Genomic DNA, 14365 nt, shown 5'->3' with positions numbered 1-14365 from the left:
AAAATTAATTAATTTCCCCTACACCTCTGATGCTATAAAAAGATAATTCAATAAAATACTAAAATGTATAAGAATTAGAAAAAAAAAATTTCTATACTTTATAAACATAAGGAGAAAAGCATCAGAACCTCATCATTCAGATACTGGTTAACACGAGATCTGCTGCCAATATGAATATTATGGGTTAGTCACTTGTATTTTTCCTTCTTTATTTTTTAATGAAACCATTTTCCCTGATGGTCAACCAAAGGGTTCTAGAACTGGGATTCTACAGCTATTGTTCTTTACTGGTCCTTTTTAAAACATAGTTGTCCTGTTGAAAAATCAGATGTAAAAGTGTTATTTTCATTAAAAAAATAAAACATTTTCTTTTTTAAACTACATGCCAAGATTTTTTTAATTCTATTTACATTCTCAAATGCAGCCTATTTCTAAGCATCAAGAAACAACCTTAAATCCTTCTACTGTATAAATTGTACTGTTTTTGTTTAAAAGTTAAAATTAAAATAAGTTTTTAAATATTAAACATTAAAAGAACATGTAGCACAATTATGATACATTAAATACACAAATATAGCATGTATATTACTTTCAATGTAAACATAACAAAAATTAATTGTCACTCTCTACATTAAAAAGATGATTGTCTACACGTTTACATAGTTCACAGGCACTTGTGAAAATGATACTGAAATACATTTAAAAAAATTAAACATAAAAATAATGCATAACAGATTGCTCAGGCTGTCAGCACATAGTCACTATCAGGAAAATGTTCACTAAAGGACTGAGGTCTACATAATGCAGAATAATGCATTTTACCTATCAGCAAAGTTAGACATTCACATTAATTTTTACTTACATGTTATTTATGCTTACACATGGATTGGCTACTGAACATGTACTGTATTTGAAAAAAAACATTTAAATAACATGCAGAAGAAGGATATCCCTGAGTAAAGGAACAGTACAAGGATATACAGAATTTACCATCAGATGCTGTGCATATAAACAAAAATGCTGTCATGAAATCAATGAGGCTGATATTGAAGAGACATTTAGAGTATAAACTACATGTTAAACAGTTTCCTTCAAATTAGCAACACATCACCTTCTCCAGTCTTTCTATCCTGGAATTATTATTAGAAAATTTCTCCAGTGAGGTCTTTTAGTACATCAGCTATGGCTCTTTAGACATTTTCAGCCATTGAAAATAGTGTCCCTTTAGCCAATTCTGAAGTAAAGAATAAAATAAGATGGAACAGATTTTGTTAATACAGTTTCTGCAGAAGTTTGGAGGCCAGAAAATCTGTAACCATTAATCCACAGAGTGAATGGGTGAATTATTGTGGTAGATGATCTGGATTCTGGCAATTCCAGGATGAAGAAGGCCTTGTACCAACAAAAAACTTGCACCCAGGATAAAACCTTATCTATCTTTAATGTTTTGTACATCTGCATCTCACTTTCATTAAGTTTTACCCAAAATATGTGGCTTGATGTTCTTGTATTCTGTTTATGACAGGGTCAATAAACATACTTTTAGTTATTTCACAATTACTAGGAATGCAAATAATGAAGTAAGCTACAGCTAGTCTTGCTGTACCTGTGAGGAGCTTAAAGACAGGATGGTATGTGGCCATGGAGGAAGTATTACCAGGGAGCAAAATTATTTGGCTTTTCAAGGAATTCCTAGAGGGTACTACAGAATGTCCTTTATGCTTATACTATGGAAGTGAGGCAGAGAATCCATCAACCGCAATAAAATAGTGTTGTATAGTAGTATTGTTTAGGTGAGACATGCAATCCATCTACAAGATGCAAAAGACAGTAAACCCATTAATTTTCAGGCATGCCTGGCATTCTGTTCAAAAAGACAGTGAGAACATGGAGGCAACAATACTAGTGACAAAACCTCATGGATGGTAGTGAGCACACTATCCCCAAAATGATCTTATGGAACCTTGGTATCCTACTAACAAAGCAGGTAGTAAAACTATGGCAGCCCCAGGCCATAAGAGTGATTCTAAGACCTTGGCTGAAAGTTTGTTTAAAGTAATGTTTAAATTTGCATGTTCATTACGTTCATTCCTCCTTCCAGTATTTATGTTAATACATATGACATTTTTATTTAACTTATTAACACCTTTGGTTTATTTTGGAAGGCTGCCATAAGAGTCCTCTCCTTTACATACAAACATATCATACAGTTGTATGAACAAAATAAATAACATGAGAGAGGAAAAAGTATTGATATGGACAAGTGATAAACATATGTAATTGCATTTAAAAATGAAAAACAAAGTTAAAGCGTGGTAACACAGTGACTTGTAAAACAATATTGGAAAATTAACTCAAAAGGAATGAAGTATAGTTTGGCTGCATTCATCCATAACATAGGTGTAATTCCTAACCTTCGGTCATTGCATTTTTCTATTTTTTTAAAAGTTGATTTTTTAGCTTAGAAATATTACAGAAAAAAACATTTTAGTAATTGTTTTAACTGACAGTTACTTAGTCTTTCAAACACAAGTGGATATGTTATCATAAACGACATACCTATTTTCATATGTATTGTAGCCTCATTAAATTATAATCTGTCAACAAAGTATTTTATTCAACAGTGAAAGTCCCTTGGACATTTTGAATCTGAATTTGGAAAACATAAATGCAAGTATATTTCTTTATTATATGATGTTTCTTTATGTTTCATTGATATATTTGTGTTCATGTTGTAAGTCCATTGTCCAAACTTTATTTTTAACTATTCTAAATATTACAGTATGTAGTATTGTGAATAATTAGAATAAACTGAAACCGAAAGAAAAAGTTAAATTGAATATAAAATGTTCTTGGAAAGAATACTTCATCTGGTCATTACTCGCATTCTTTCCCCATTTCTATATTGGTTTTTATCCATGTACAGTATATGTCAGATTGACTGATGACTCTAAAATGGCTTTGTGTGAGCATAGGTTTGTAGTTTGATTCCTACCTAGATAAGCTCTGTTCCAATGAATGTTCTTAATAGTTAATGTTGTGATGATTAAGATGTCTACATCAGCATTCATGCACTAAAAATTAAAACCTTCCTTTAAATATTTCAGTGCAAAATTAAACTTTATGTATTTTTGTTTACAATGTACTGTCTATATTCCTTGATAAGATGCTGTATAGGCTTAAAAATCAATAAACGGTAAGCGCTCTTCTGACAATATAGAGATGAAACTGAAGTCTATATATTTTATTTTCCCAACAGTTTGTAAGCTTTTTTTTAAGCACCACATGTGCAGCTACTAAAACAAAGGTGTAACAAAATGCTTTTGCAATTGTTTTTATCTAGATGAGCTTCTAAATATCAGCAGTCATTCAGTTGGTAACCAATGATGTTGCAATTAATTTTAATGACAAGCAGATGGTATGCTTTCTTACGGATAATTTCTTTAAAAACTCCAATAAAGCAACCTTAATTAATGTTCACATACTATATATTGAAAATATTACCATATACAGTATCTCAAAAAGTGATTACACCACTCACATTTTTGTAAATATTGTATTATATCTTTTCAAGGGACAATACTGAAGATATGACACTTTGATACAATGTAAAGTAGTCTGTGTACAGCTTGTATAACAGTATAAATTTGCTGTCCCCTCAAAATTACTCAACACACAGCCATTAATGTCTAAGCCGCTGGCAACAAAAATGAGTACACCCTTAAGTGAAAAATGACCAAATTATGCCCAATTAGCCATTTTCCCTCCCCAGTGTCATGCGACTCATTAGTGTTACAAGGTCTCCGGTGTGATTGGGAAGCAGGTGTGTTAAATTTGGACTTATCGCTCTCACACTCTCTCATACTGGTCACTGGAAGTTCAACATGGCACCTCATGGCAAAAACTCTCTGAGGATCTGAAAAAAAGAATTGTTGCTCTACATAAGGATAGCCTGGGCTATAAGAAGATTGCCAACACCTTGAAACTGAGCTGCAGCATGGTGGCCAAGACCATACAACGGTTTAACAGGACAGGTTCCACTCAGAACAGGCCTCGCCATGGTTGACCAAAGAAGTTGAGTGAACGTGCTCAGCGTCATATCCAAAGGTTGTCTCTTGAAAATAGACATATGAATGCTGCCAGCATTGCTGCAGAGGTTGAAGGGGAGGGGGGTCAGCCTGTCAGTGCTCAGACCATATGCCGCACACTGCATCAAATTGGTCTGCATGGCTGTCATCCCTGAAGAAAGCCTCTTCTAAAGATGATGCAAAAGAAAGCCCGCAAGCAGTTTGCGGAAGACAAGCAGACTAAGGACATGGATTACTGGAACCGTGTCCTGTTGTCTGATGAGACCAAGATAAACTTATTTGGTACAGTCAAGCTTGGTGGTGAGAGTGTCATGGTTTTTGGCTGCATGAGTGCTGCCGGCACTGGGGAGTTTCAGTTCATTAAGGGAACCATGAATGTCAACATGTACTGTGACATACTGAAGCAGAGTATGATCCCCTCCCTTCAGAAACTGGGCCGCAGGGCAGTATTCTGACATGATAACGACCCAAACACACTTCCAAGACAACCACTGCCTTGCTAAAGAAACTGAGGGGAGAGGTGCTGGACTAGCCAAGCATGTCTCCTGACCTAAACCCTATTGAACATCTGTGGGGCATCCTCAAATGGAAGGTGGAGGAGCGCAAGGTCTCTAACATCCACCTGCTCTGTGATGTCATCATGGAGGAGTGGAAGAGGATTCCAGTGGCAACCTGTGAAGCTCTAGTGAACTCCATGCCCAACAGTGTTAAGGCAGTGCTGGGAAATAATGGTGGCCACTTTCACTTAGGGGAGTATTCACTTTTGTTGCCAGCGGTTTAAACATTAATGGCTGTGTGTTGAGTTATTTTGAGGGGACAGCAAATTCATACTGTTATACACTGACTACATTAAATTGTATCAAAGTGTCATATCTACATGTTGTCCCATGAAACGATATCATAAAATGTTTACAAAAATGTGAGGGGTGTACTCACTTTTGTGAGATACTTTGTTAAGCCAGAGTTAAAAAAAAAAAAAAAAGAAATTATATTGTTAAGAGAAACAGCTTTTAAAAATGATCTGTGGTTAATTCCATTCATTGCTTTATTTGCTTGAGTCTGAAAATCACCCTTCACCCCTCAAAAGAGTGTTAAACACATGATCCAATACAATTTATTAGGTATATAGTAAAATATAATATTCATGGAAAGGTGAACATTATTTTACTTCTATAATACAATTTAAAATATGAAAAAAGAGAGGAAACTAAAGCTTGACAGATGTAAAATATGGACTTTAGTTAGTATAATGTGTTTCCTATCACAGAAGCCTAACAGTAGGGATATAAATAAACTGTGCAGTTATTTAAGGATTTACACTTTTTTCTTTTAGTAAATTAAATGATAACTATGAAGGAAAAATTACTACCAATGAAAAGAATGTGTATGAAAACTAGGCCTGGTAAAAATAGATTTTCAGATTAATCATCATTTTTCATTTAAATGATTAGATATCGATTCTTAAAATCTCAAGATCTAGTGGCTCTCTATTCTGCTCTACTATTATGTGTAGATTTTTGCTTATCTTCGTGTCTGTCGGCAAGTTTAGTAGATGTCGCTAATGCAACTGTTAAGGCTTTCTACAGAAAAAGAGCTTCAATATTTGAATTTTGCACAAAGTGGTATGTCTTCCTTACGTGAAATCAGTGCCTTTGACACTAAACGAAGAATCTACATATAGTTTTTTGCACAAACTAGTGTGTATGCCTTAAATGAAATCGGCGTCTTCGCCACTTAAATCAGATGTGTGGAATTTCTGTGGATTCAAACAGTGTGTCTGTAAAACACATCTGGATAAAAGCAAAGCCATATGTAACCTAAACAAGTCAGAAGTTAAGTATTGTGGTAACACAACAGATTTGAGAAACCACTTATTCTGATGTCACCCAGAAACATTGTTTCAGTCGACATCTAAATGTGTAGAGCCTAAACAATCTACACTGGAAGCAACGTTTAACTCCTAGCTTAAGTCATATTGTACCCAAAAAATAACAATCTATATTAGTTTTTATCTGTAAAAATATCAGACCGACAATGAGGGCTTTGAACAAATGATATAGGTTTTGGAACCACTGTATACTGTATCAACAGGAAAGCAAATTAGTGAAGTCATTGTACCTAGGCTTTATGAAGATCTTAAGCAAAGCATCACCACATCTCTCAAGTCAGTGGAAAGAACAGGCCCAACTTGCGACAGATGGACATCCAGGGCAGCTGATTTCTACATGACAATCACATGCCATTAGATTAAAAACAACTGGGCGCTTGAGGCATATGTGTTGCAGACAAGTGCACTAGGCGAATAAATTTGGTTAATATGTTACTGAATAAAATATTTATTATTTAAGAAGCAATATTTAATTATTTTTTTAATATTATTCACTAGGTGATATAGGTATTTTATAATGTAGATGCCACTACATTTAATTAAAACAAGGAGCCCCCCCATAATATGTGTGGCGACAGATACATTTGCTAAATTATGGTGAAGTGCAGTGCTGTGAAAAAGTTTTTTTTTGTTAAAGAGCAAAGATATTTTGTTCCACATCTTGCAGATACTGAAGCTAACTGTTAAATACTAATACAGTATTGATTCTTAAATGTCATGTTATGAAGACACTAGTTAGACACCCTTCAAATAAAGTGTTGCTGAAATTTGTCACAGTATATTAATGTTCTCAATGCATGGTTAAGTAATTGCTAATTAAATAAAGATAAAATCAATGATGAATCAAATCGGGGCATTGTGAATCGAAATCGAATCAAATCGGCTCAAATAAAAACAATATTATGGTAGACAACATTTAAAAATGTAAAGACCCTTACAGCTACTGTAATAATTTTTCATGCAAATTTGATCATTATCCACAGTAAAAGGTCACTGCACAGTTACACATTGAACATATTCTCTTTTAACTTGTATTCATACATGTTAATTCCTGCTGTGGCTAGAAAGACACTGGGGACTGACAACCAGCCTTTAAGAGAAGTTTACAGAGGTTTTTGCATCCTTGAACAAAGCTGGATAAAGTGGTACTTGATCCCACAACATTATGTGAAAATTGAACGAACTTGTAATTAGACAACAGAGTTTCGATATAGCTTCCTAATTCAATTGTATTTTGTTGAATTCCTATAATTAAAACAAGCTTATCTGAAAAGAAAGACAACTTATGAAAAACTGAATGTTCAAAATAAATGACACCTTTCAAGATACATATTAATTATAATACCTAAACACCATTGCATTGCAATGAAAAGTACATGTTGCCATCATTCAGAAAATAAAAAAATACTGGGAATGTTTAAAGCAAAGATTATTTTTTGACAAGCATTACTAGAAAACTATCATAAATTAAACATGCTATACAAGTTCTCTTCTTGAAGTATAATGATTAAAGGAGTAACTCCATAGTGGTGCAGCTCTGAAAGAAAATAATTTTAACATAGCAGCAGACAGGAAAAAACACCAGCAAACAGCAACTGAGAAAGATAATTTGACACAAGCCAATGTGTTGTAAATAAATGATACACATAATTACTTTTTACAGTATTTATCAAATAATTTGAGAAGTTTAGAGCTTTCTAAATTTAAGAATTACAAAAATACTGCAAAACCAAAAACTTGATCTCTTATATAAAAACAAATCATAAAGAAATAATAAATTGCCTATACTACAGTATACAGATTTGGATCAAAGATAAAAAAGGAACTATGGAAGTATAGAATGTCCACAAAAATCCTGCATCTGGCAACATGCTAGATTTAATACAGGTTCCATGGTATGGTGTCCTCAGTGAAAGAAACACAGCATTATCTATCATTTAATGAGCAAATAAAGTGAGCATGCATTAAAGACATCAGAATATAATAACAAAAAATAAATAATCCCACAAATACTGTGCAAGAATTTTACTCTTAATTCTAAAAAATAATGTATATCAGTCCTTACAAAAATTAAATTTTGACAGCATAATTTATGCTCTTTAAAGATATTCCAAATGTATATCAACAGCTTCTGCCAGCAGCTTCATGACATGCAATAGATGTTTGTGCCCTTCTTGAGTGACTAAGCCCCTCTGTTGATTGATAGCTGTATGCAGCATTGGTCAATATATTGCACAATATATGTTCACTCCCCTCTTCAGATACTTTGCTAAGAATAATACCGACTCTTTTGTCCACTCGACATGGTTAAGGGCAGTGTGACAGATGACAGTGATGAGACTTCCCAGTAGAGACTGCGGGAAAGGAAAAGTCTATATAGAACTACCACAGATATGGACTGGCAAAGAATAACGCCAATTGTGATGATCTGCAGGGGAGAAAAAGAAAACATATATATACATTAAACAATATAAGTAACTTTATTAGTAAAAACCATGATGTTTCACCACTTTTTAAAAATTTTACATTTTTAATATGTTTACATAAAATAAGTTGAGACTTGGGTGTCCTATGCATGCAGTTTTCTTTTCTATCAGTAATCAAAACATACTGCATCTGCAGTACAAAACTAAAACAGGAAGGAAGATAGAAACAAATCTATTGTGTGAAATTCAAGTAACATGGGCAAAATTAAACACAAGAGGATCTTTGGACGTGGCATGGTGGTAGGTTCCAGACATGCTAAGATTAGAAGTTACATTCATCACTGCTGGGGATTTCAAGTTTAAATTGTCATAGATGCATTCGTATAATGGCAGTCCAGAATATAAAAACAGCTTGTTGATGAAAGAGAACAGCACAGTCTCAAATTATGAAACAACACATTATGGTGCAAGGAACAATTTCCAAATTAGGTAATGTTAAATATGGGGTTCTCTGAGGATCATTACTCCTTTTAATCAATATAATTTGTCAAGGCATAAATGTAGCTAACAAACTGGTTAAAAGTTCAGATTATGTGGATTTACAGATGCTCTAGAGCACGGGTGTCGAATGCCAGTCCTGGAGGGCCACAGTGGCTGCATGTTTTCATTATAATCATCTTCTTCAATAGTGACCAGTTTTTGCTGCTAATTGACTTGTTTTGCCTTAGTTATCTCTTTTTCCTTAATTAGGAGCCAAACAATAATGAAACACAAAACAAGCCGCCACATGACCAGCTCACCTGTGCCTATCACAGAATATCTGAAAATAAAGAAAGGTGATGGTCTTGGTAAAGTTGATCTCTCAGGTCACTAAAACATTTTGACCTTTGGAGTTCTTAGAAAAAACAGAAAATATCAACATTTTTGGAAATGTCTGCTGTGGCAGAATGAGAGCAGCAACAAGCCATGGAATTAAATAACAGGTTTAATTAACAGCAAGAATTGGCTTCTCATTAAGAGATTGATTGGAGTGAAATTGGTTGGAGTTTGAAATCTCAGTTTAGCTTGTCATCCCCTGGCTCGTTTCACATCTGATTTCTGTTTGGCTGTCATTTAATGAAGAAAGGAATACATTCAGAGGAGTGAATCCTTAAAAACAGGGCTATTAAAATGAAGGGAAAAGAAGTTAATTAGCAGTGAAAATTGGTCACTGATTAGGAAAAGGGTTAGAATGAAAACCTGCAGCCACTGCGGCCTTACAGGCCCGGAGTTCGACACCCCAGCTCTAGAGTCAGAAAAATCGCAATAGATCGGCCAGGTTTTGAGTGAGAATTAAACTGGCATATGGCAAACAACAAATGTAATATACATTATTGTAACATTCTGCACATATCAAGCAAAAATATTAAATATGGAAATCTGAAATAAAATCTGAAGATTTTAAAGTTCTACAACCTGACCTTGTAACCTCTGATACAGTATTTCCTGAAAAATTCCTCCATGGCAATGTATTACATTTTCCAGTTTTAACAGCAAATAATTAGAAATGACAGCTAGAAAGTGAAACTAGTATCAAAGTACAATTTCAGAAAATGTATTATGGCCATATGGACTAATGATCCCAAATCAAATCAGCTAACAAACTAAGAGAAAAAAAGTTATGCATATGAACACATTTTAGTTATGAGAAGATTCTTCACTATTTTGTTCTTTTACTTGGCAACTACAGAGCAATAATGAGCAGTTAGGTCTGAAGTATAGCTGTACCTTCAAAGTGCAAAAGTAGGATCAGTTTTATTCCACAAAATAAACAGAAATGCTTTGATTTTTCTGTAGGTGGGCATGCATTCTAGTCAGGCAAATAAAGCTCCAGTTGTCAGGTGTGGTGGAAAGAATAAGTTGCTTTTATACTCGGCCAGGAAAGTCATGCAGCTACGGCAGTAAAATCTTGTGGAAAGTTATAGTGCATTTTGTAATTTTGTTTTCAGAATACAAGTTAACTTGATGTATGCATGTCCATGGCTAATTACAAGCAAACAAGATATAACTGTGCACTGTTATGTTATCCAGGACTATAACATTTTTTTCATTAGATCACAATGAGCTCCACTGACTTTGTCACATTCTAAAATATAAGAATATAAATAAGTAAAAGCTTATAATTCACATATTTACTGCACAAAAATGACAGCTATGAACTTTACAAAATGAAACAGCAAAAATAATGATTTCAGGAAACTCTAAAAATAGGGGCTCTCGGTATCTTGTAAGGAAAAGAAGAAAATAATTCTTAAACGTCTTTTTTGTTTAAATTGCATTTTTCTGTAACACCAGAAAATAGTAGAGTTTTGACATAGAAAAATTCTCTCTCTCTCTTTCTGGACTTCTCAGGTCAGGGACATTTTGCTGCCCTGTGAATCATCCAGAATTTTACTGTGTTGCCAGTTTCTCATTCAAGTTTAAATAAAAGTAGAAATGAGGCTTGAGGTGAAACATCTGCCTCAGGCTCTACTGTGTAAATCCTATACCACACACATTTCATTTGTACCAATGTAACTTTAAAAATAATGAAAGTGACCAATAAAATGGACACTATTATTGGAGAATGCTTTGGCCTGGCTACTGATGATCATGTTATTATTAATATATTACTAACATAGCTTTTAGAAAATGTCAAGATACTTAGCGACTTCCATAGATTCAATATTATATAGATTAAAAGAGGCTGAACTGACTAATTATCAAGTATAGGGTCAACAGGTAACTGATTTTACTGTGTTTAATATTTTTCATTGCCAAAATCATGTTTAAAAATATACTTCTGTCTTCCTGTTATTTAAACTGTTCTGATAGAATCAACAGGAACTGGTCTATCTTGATCTGGTTTGAAAAAACAAATTCACTGGAAAAACCTCAGCAACATTATGCATAGATGTTAGTCCAGTATTCAAAATAAATTTTAATTTAAACTATCATTAGCATAAGGAGATATTTTCTCTTCAATTCACTTTCTTATAATCTCTTTTATTGCCGGCTACTTCTGGAAATAGATAGCTAGGTGTTCAATTGCAAAAAGCAGTTAATCATTTTACTACAAAAGAAAGTGAGCAACTTATCTTTAAATCATGTCATCAACATTACAAACACAGAGAAAAATCTGGTAACATTATAGCACAACAAATGCACAAATATACATTTTGAAATGCTAACATACTAACTTATTATTAACAAAGATTGTTTTGCAATTACGGTTAACATTATATAAAATTTTAACATTACAACAAATTTTTGTAGATTATGTATACCTTTTCTCGCTGGTATTCATTGAATATCACTGAAACAATCACAATCACTGGATGACAAAGGAACCAAAGAAAGCAGCCCTGTAAGCAAACATTAATGTTTTCTGTTAAACTGGAACAAGACAGTAATTTGGTTGAATTATTTACAAATTTCAAAATTCACTATAAATAGAGAACACATGCTGTTGAAGACTATATATGAGATAAGCTATTTTTTTTAATGTACAAAAAATACTCAAAAATACTCAATACCCAAAAATGATATTTTTAACATGTTATTTACCCCATGTAGTTTTCACTGATGGCTAAGAAAAAATTTTAACCTCATTTTTTTTATAGAGAACGGACATATCAATGTTTCTGATTGAACAGGAGCCTATGGTGACAAATGCTGGACAATAGCAATTATAAACATAAAATCTCATGTCACTTACTTGCATAATTCACACAGAACAGCATCCAGCTATATGATCACAATGTGCAAAAAAGCATATATTGTTTGTTAAAACTGTATTAAATTAATACCTCTGGAAAATAATTCTAATCTGCAAACAGCCTCTTCGCAAGAGATCACACTTGAAATGAAGACCTGCCTCTCCCCCTCATTCACTGGTCAAGTGTTATGTCCGTTCTCCAAGAAAACATCAGCTTAATACATTTCATACCCTTTATTATCATTCCTGAAATATCCAATTTAGGTTTGCAGGAGAGTTAAGAGTGTTTCCTGAGAGAGATGAGTGGAATACATAAATTCATATTTAACTGAAATTCAGTTAATAAGGCACTATTTTTATTTTTTTTTAAAAGTTTAATGTATTTTATGAAAAATATATATTGGCTATTTAGGTTTACAGTATGGATAATATAAGCCAAAATAAGTGAAAGCATTTTTTCTTTGAGTAAAATAAAATGTGAAATGAATTGATATATCTTTACTACAAGTAAACTGCAGATTAAAGTTCAAATCAGCAATTTGTTTTTATCAACTTTAAAGACAAAGTCCATGGTAAACTTAAGAGGTATATTGCCTATGTTATCATTATTATAATAATAAATGTAATTATATTGTAATTATTTTTCTTATCAAGTAAAACACAATAAAATACAAAACACTCCACAAGAAAATAGTGTTTTAATAAGTTTAATTTCTATCTGTGTGTGACTTGTTAAAGCATTAAAGAATGCTGAATAATGAAACAATGCAAGTTATATATGTTATCAGATTTTATATCTTATCACTAAGACAACATTACGAAGGTTAAATGGATAAATAATGAGGGAATTTACAGTATAAAACAGCAGTATATTTTGTAAAGCTGGCAGAAATTCATGAATATGAGTTTATCCTCGTTTCTGCTGACTTGTCTCTCAAACAGCAGAAACAGAACTGTCACACACTAAGATCTCTAACATAGATGCATATGTTTTCTCCAGTGTGGTAAGGGTTTTCAAAGACAACAGAGCCATATAATGCTTAGCATGCCACATGTTTGTATTATACTGTACATACACAGATACTAATGCAGAAATAAGTGGCATATCAGACATAAGCATAAATATGGACTTTCAAGTTTTAATTAATTTAAAACGGAAATACCAACATTTTAAAATACTGACAAAATTAAAAATACAAATATTTACTGAGTCACATTACAATCAATTAACCATATATATTTTTTCATATTAGTCTGTAATATAAGTGTATTTCAGTTACATTGATGTAAAACTAATCTTTTGCCTTTAATTTCCTCTAGGAAATTTGAGCCAGTAAACAGATTTTTATTTTTAATTATTTTATTATCACAATGGCGTTCAAACAAATACATTGGACTACTATATAAATATTTACCAATCATTACCAACATCAGTGATTATCAGACATACTCCTGGACTTTCATTGTACATTCTGATTTTCACCCCAAAAATACTTTGAGGATGGGAAAAGAAATTAATAATTGATGTTCTTGAGTGGCCCAGTCACAATCCTGTCCTTGACCCCATTGAATGTCTGTGGCATGGCTTAAAAATTGCCACTGCTCCACAAACATTCTTGAGCAATTTTGCAAGGAAGAACAATGAAATCTTGCTCCATCATGTTGTGCAAAACTTAGAGAGTCCTCAAAGAAGACTACTTTTAATAACCGCAAAAGGTGGCACTGAATATGGCCGGGGGATGAATACGTACAAATTGTTGCCATTTCAGTTTTCACAATTTTTAATTGATTATACTTTTCTTTCTTTTTCAGGCAGCAGTGTTAAAGAGTTTTTGATTGTAAAGGAATAAAATTCCAATCAAACTGATCAAAATTCCAGGTTGTAACAATTATGTTTGTGAAAAAGGGGTTGGATTACTTTTTCAAGGCACGATATTATGTCCACTTTTTGCCTTTATCTGAATTCCTATTTTATTTAAATGTGTCATTAATTTGCAACAATACAAAAATTCACCTACATTTGTTTTACTTTTCTATTGAATTTGGTAAAGATTGTTAATTTAATTTAATCAAATGAAATTATTAAGTTTTTTACATTTTTTTGACAATCCTTCTATATAAAAGCGGTCTGGTGTCCTTCCTTCCTTAAGTGCTACATAGGCGCAGAGTTTTACATACGCCCCATCCATTTTGCAATGCAATGGATTTGTAGTTTCGTTTTTCCAGG

At 33.0% G+C, this 14365-nt stretch overlaps 1 protein-coding gene across 1 annotated transcript in view; it reads right to left on the bottom strand.

Moving 5' to 3' along the window:
- Positions 1 to 7832: 7832 nt before the first annotated feature.
- gpr180 (G protein-coupled receptor 180) overlaps positions 7833 to 14365 on the bottom strand; it is a 29998-nt gene continuing 23465 nt past the window's right edge. Inside the window, exons 8-9 of the mRNA XM_039745391.1 lie at positions 11708 to 11785; positions 7833 to 8404 (exon numbers count right to left, since the gene is read on the bottom strand). Coding sequence (XP_039601325.1) covers positions 8246 to 8404; positions 11708 to 11785 — 237 coding nt within the window. The 3' untranslated portion in view covers positions 7833 to 8245. The remainder of the gene's footprint in view (positions 8405 to 11707; positions 11786 to 14365) is intronic.

Source organism: Polypterus senegalus, chromosome 2, assembly GCF_016835505.1.
Source record: "Polypterus senegalus isolate Bchr_013 chromosome 2, ASM1683550v1, whole genome shotgun sequence".
NCBI classification, from domain to species: Eukaryota; Metazoa; Chordata; class Cladistia; order Polypteriformes; family Polypteridae; genus Polypterus; species Polypterus senegalus.
This window is presented reverse-complemented; position numbering and strand designations above follow the sequence as displayed.